The sequence below is a fragment of the Triticum urartu genome, chromosome 7A, assembly GCF_056163025.1.
Source record: "Triticum urartu cultivar PI428250 chromosome 7A, HENAU_Tu73, whole genome shotgun sequence".
In the NCBI taxonomy this organism is placed as follows: domain Eukaryota; kingdom Viridiplantae; phylum Streptophyta; class Magnoliopsida; order Poales; family Poaceae; genus Triticum; species Triticum urartu.
This window is the reverse complement of record NC_141879.1, coordinates 472,632,391-472,638,143: the sequence shown is the minus strand read 5'-3', so window position 1 is coordinate 472,638,143 and position 5,753 is coordinate 472,632,391. Positions and strand designations below refer to the sequence as shown.

The window sequence follows — 5,753 nt, the reverse complement described above, 5'->3', positions numbered from 1 at the left end:
GGAGGACAAACAGAGGGTGGCCGCGTTGTTGCGGTGTGATCTAGCAGAGTTCCCGTGTAGGTACCTTGGCCTACATCTGGCGGTTAAGAGCTTGACTCGTGCGGATTGGCAGCCCATGTTGGACAAAGTGAGGTACTTTGTTCCAGCATGGCAAAGGGGGCTGATTCAACGACCTGGCCGGCTCATCCTGGTGCAATCCATTATTTCTGCCAGGCCTGTACATCATTTGATGATCGCGGAGGCTCCGGCCTGGGTGCTTGAGGAGATAAATAAGTGGATGAGGTCATTTTTTGGGCTGGCAAGGATAAGGTGAATGGAGGGCAATGTCTTGTCGCGTGGGACAAGATCTGCCAGCCCAAAGGATTATGGAGGGCTTGGGATCAAAAACTTGCAATATCAATCTCTAGCGCTCAGGGTCAGATAGGAATGGCTAAAGCGTACGGAGCCAAACAGGCCTAGGCAAGGATTGCCGATGATCGAGGACACGCTAGCAAGGGAGGTGTTTGACAGTTTGGTTCACATCACAGTTGGCATGGGTGACAAGGTGCTGTTTTGGCGAGACCGGTGGATGCATGGATTTGCGGTGGCGGACATAGCACCGCTCCTATTTGCAACGGTCCACAAGAGGGTGATCAACACTAGAACGGTGCACATGCGCTTCTCAATGATAGTTGGAGGGAGGATTGTCAACCTGAGAACTCCTTCATGGCCCTAATGCAATGCATGCACTTATGTCATGTGGTGGCGACAGTACACAGGAATGAGGCCGAGCAAGATACATTCACCTGGACGTGCTCTATCTCTGGACAATACTCTGCCAAATCTGTCTATAGGAGCCTATGTAATGGGTGGCCCAAGTCGCCCCTGGCGAAGTGTGTTTGGAGGAGCTGGGCACCTCTGAAATGTAAGCTCTTTGTCTAGCTGGCGATGCAGTACAGGATTTGGACGTCGGACAGAAGGGCTAAGCATGGCCTACAGGATGCGAGTTCAGCCTGTTACACTTGCCTGCAGGACGAGGACAACGTGGATCACATCCTTTTGCAGTGCCCGTACGCCCGGGAGGTGTGGTACAACACATGGGACACTCTACAGATTAACACGCCACCTTCGACACCAACTAAGACTACCTTGGAGTGGTGGCTTCGAGCAAGGAAGAATTTCCAGGGGCCGGATAGGAGAGGTTTTGACACCACGGTCACTGCGGTCCTCTGGGCTTTGTGGAAGCAAAGGAATGCGAGAGTGTTCAATAGGGTGGAGCAACAAAAAAACCAGCTCGAGCTAGTCACCTCTACGTTAATTGAGATAGCCGAGTGGAGGCAAGCGGCAGGCGGTGTTGGTGGGTTACAACGTTTTGTGAGGAGTTAGCCTAGGTGTTTTTGGTTGGTGTTGGTGTTGGGAATTTCGTGTGTGTCGTATGTTCGCATTCGAGCCACACGTCACGTCTTGTAATTACACTTTCTACTTCTTCTATAAAAATATGGTACGCCTTTGGCGTACTGTCGAAAAAAAATAGTCAACTACAATGCTTAAGGGTGTTAAATATCCACCTGCAATGTAAGCTATAGTCATATGACTACAAAAATCTGATAGATCGGTTAAGAGTTCATCTTTATTCTCATCATCTGCAGCACCATACATAGTTAGGAGACCCCAAACACATTTTTGTCAACATCAAACACATTACTAACTTGTAAGATATACTTGCTAGTAAGCCAGGAAACAATTTCCAATTTTTCTTTCTTAATACCATAAAGGATTCAATTACCATTAAGCAAGTCATAGGGGTCATTTTTCTGATATAACTACGAGGCCGACTCTAACCTTCCCTTCCCACCACTGGAAGGAAGGCGGAGGACTAGGTCTAGGCTTTTTTTTGGCACTGTCCAGAAATGGGGGAGGGTCGTCTGTAGGTCAAGAATGGGGTGAGGGAAGGATTTTATACCTCCAACCGGGCTGCTCGGTGATCAAGGGTGGAGAGGATCTCCCTCCACGTGTCGAACATCCGTCATGTCACGCACTTGTTTAGTTTTGGGCCCGCATCATGAGCAGCGGTCCAGACCGAAGCATAGTTCCTGTGTACCGCCCTCCTGAGGGTGGTGTTATGTTGGCACAGAGCTTAGCGGGGAAATTGGTAGAGTACTCTAGCTGTGAAGAAATGACTGATTCTTTTTGGGTCCGTCTAGGACACATCTAGATGTGACATAGTTATGTCACATCTAAGCTGATGTCCATTCTGTTTGTGGTCTATTTTTTTGTGTCCTAGTCTTTTTGGTTTCTTGTTGCTGCATTATATATTTGTGGAAGCTTAGATGTGACATCCTTAAAAAAACATCTAGATGTGAATTAGACAAACTAATTCTTTTTTTAGAAAATATCAGGCAACATTGAAGAATAGCTAAAGCAAAGAAGATTTGGTTATCAGTTTGATGTCTGGTTCAAGAGCCTATCTACAAAACATTGCCATAACAAATAATTTGTTATGTTCTGTGCTTTGTTGAGTGCCCTATAATTGTCTAAAACTTAAGTATTTTGGGATCCGGGTCGACGTAGAAACTGGACAGTAGTATACTCGTACCACTAGCGCATGCATGGTGAACTGGTGACTGGTCGAGTCCGAGATTTTTGACTTAGGCAGACCATCGCACTATTCTTAGTAGTGCCCTGTTTTTGGGTTCATCCATGTACTGCACTATGTGTTCCATTGCATACGTTAAACTATAGTGCTACTCTAGGTCACACACAACCCAACCCAATCAATCATGCACGTACATGCATGCTACGGCTATAAATACCGGCGCACGCTGCACTCCCACAGCATGTGTGCTCAGCGCTCACTCGTCTTCTTCTTCTTCTTGTACCTGTCATCGATCACTCGAGAACAGCACTTAGCAAATTAGGGTCGATCACTGAACTAATCAAGATGGGTGCTGTCAAGAACCTTGTGAAGCTCTTGATCCTCGTCGAGGTGGCCGTGGCCCTGGCGGGGCCCGGCGTCGCCGCGCTCAGCATGAACTACTACGGCATGAACTGCCCGTTCGCCGAGTACATCGTCCGGAGCGTCGTGAGTGACGCCGTCATGGGCGATCCCACCCTCGCCGCCGGCCTCCTTCGGCTCCACTTCCATGACTGCTTCGTACAGGTACGTGTTGCTCGATCTCATGGTGCATGCTTCATCTATGCTCGCTATCCATTTAATTTGATGGTGGTTCATCAACCCATGGCGTACAGGGATGCGACGCGTCCGTGCTTCTGGACGCGGCGCCGGGCAGCAAGGCGGAGAAGGACGCGCTGGCGAACAAGAGCCTGCGCGGGTTCGAGGTGATCGACAAGATCAAGGACACCCTCGAGGCTCAGTGCCCCGGCGTCGTCACCTGCGCCGACATCCTCGCGCTGGCGGCCAGGGACGCCGTGCTCATGGTCGGGGGCCCCTACTACGACGTGCCCCAGGGCCGGCGCGACGGGAGACGCTCCGTCGACACCGACACGCTGACCGCGCTCCCGTCGCCGTTCCTCAACGCCTCGGCGCTCATCACCCTCTTCGGCACCCACGGCTTCAACGTGCAGGACATGGTGGCGCTCTCCGGCGGGCACACTCTGGGCGTGGCGCACTGCCCGTCGTTCACGCCCCGCCTCAAGTTCGAGGCGTCCACGCTGGACGCCGGGTTCGCGTCGTCGCTGGCGGCCACGTGCAACAAGGGCGGGGACTCGGCGTCGGCGACGTTCGACCGGACGAGCACGGCGTTCGACGGCGTCTACTTCAAGGAGTTGCAGCAGCGGAGGGGCCTGCTGAGCTCGGACCAGACGCTGTACGAGTCGCCGGAGACGCAGCGGCTGGTGAACATGTTCGCCATGAACCAGGGCTACTTCTTCTACGCGTTCACGCAGGGGATGGGCAAGATGGGGCAGATCGACCTCAAGGAGGGTGACCGCGGCGAGGTCAGGAAATCCTGCAGGGTCGTCAACAAACCCAGCTGGTAAACTAAGCATGCACGTGCGACATCGTCGTAAAAATCAAATTAGCTCGACGGACATGGCACAATAACTACAGGAACACGGTAAGGTACAGTAACTAGTGTATTGTCGTGTGTGTGTGTGTGTGTGTGTGACAGTACTTCTATAACTTCTGAAGGTGTTGCGTTGCGAGATTTGCCAATAAATGTGCATGGCAGTATGCACTAATAACATGTCAGCATGTAATAAGGTGAAATTAAGCAAATATATACTGTAACACAGGACATTTAATGCAGTAGCTCATGTACTAGCAGTCGTGTAATACAAGACATATCACACAATATATATGTGCTCAATATGCAACCATGAGTTGGGCGCAAGTTCTTTTTTGTTCTTCTTTGTGAAAAATAGGCATACTTTTATCTTCTTTTTTTAGAAAATCTCGTCGCATTTTATTCAACAACGATGTTTGGAGGGATTGTTACGAAGTCATGTGGATCACCAAGCCACACATGCCTACCAAATACTCCCTCCGTTCCTAAATACTTTTCTTTCTAAGCATTTCAACAAATGACTACATACGGAGCAAAATGAGTGAATCTACACTCTAAAATATGTTTACATACATCCGTATGTAGTAGTCATTTGAAATGTCTAGAAAGACAAATATTTAGGAACGGAGGGAATACAATGAAAATGTAGCTAAACTATAGGCTTCAAAAAATTTAAGCATATTCAAATTTATAAACCGAATTGCGTCCAAGCACTCTCTCCCAGTGAACATGTGTCCTGACAATTGACCGCTGACTGTTGACTTTTAAAAGCACGTGACTTTTTTTACATGGATTTTAAATAAGATTGAAAATTTGAAAAAAAAAAATTGTTCATGAAGTTGAAATATATTTGCAGATTCAGGAAAAAATCGTGGACTTGAAGATGTCTACGAATTTTAACAAAGTTGATGAATTTAAACAAATAACACATTTTAGAAAAAATATAAATTTGGAAATAATGTTCATGGATTTGAAAAATGTTCGTAAATTTGAAAAGGTTTCCTGGTTAGAAAATGTTCACAAAAATTGAAGAAAAACCGTGATGTTCAAAAAAGTTCTCCAAAATGAAAAAAATCATGATATTTAAAATGAATAAAAGATAAGAACAGACAAACAAACCCGACCAGGAAAACCGTCCCAAAAAACTAGTGGAATCTTGAACTTTTGGAAGGTTTCCAAGTGGGAACTACACATATTGGGTCTTTCATTGGTTTCGTCAGTTTTCTTTGGTTTTATTTAATTTTTCTTTGTTCTCTTTGTTTCCTCATGGGTTTTCATGGTTTTCTTTAGGCTTTCCAATTTTCTAAGTTTTCAAGGTGTTTCTTTTCTTTTTCTTTTTCTTATTTTTCTTCGGTTTTCACCACTTTCTCTGGGTATTTTTTTACCTTTTTCTTCAACACCTGATTACTTTTTTCATACACATTTGTACATTTTACGTATACACCAGGAACATTTTTCTTCTACATGATTAATATTTTCCAAATACATGATTAATGTATATTTTTAAAAATATGTTCGATGACTACTTTTTTCATACACATTTTATATTTTCGCTATATATCAGCAACATCTTTAATACATGTTGAATATTATATATATATAATTAACATTTTCTATACATGATTAATAATTTTAAAAATGTGTTTTCATGTTAAGATTTTTTAATACGTGTTCAAAAAAATTCAATACATTAGAGTATTTTTGTACATGTTTAACTTTTTTATGTAGATGATTATCATTTTTTTATTT

The 5,753-nt window shown here is 45.4% G+C and overlaps 1 protein-coding gene across 1 annotated transcript; it reads left to right on the top strand.

The window, feature by feature from the left end:
- Positions 1-2,801: 2,801 nt before the first annotated feature.
- On the top strand, positions 2,802-4,344 carry LOC125520778 (peroxidase 47). The gene is made up of 2 exons (XM_048685796.2): positions 2,802-3,139; positions 3,229-4,344. Exons 1-2 carry the CDS (start codon positions 2,921-2,923, stop codon positions 3,976-3,978), a joined length of 969 nt encoding a protein of 322 aa, XP_048541753.1. The 5' UTR covers positions 2,802-2,920; the 3' UTR covers positions 3,979-4,344.
- The last annotated feature ends 1,409 nt before the right edge of the window (positions 4,345-5,753 follow it).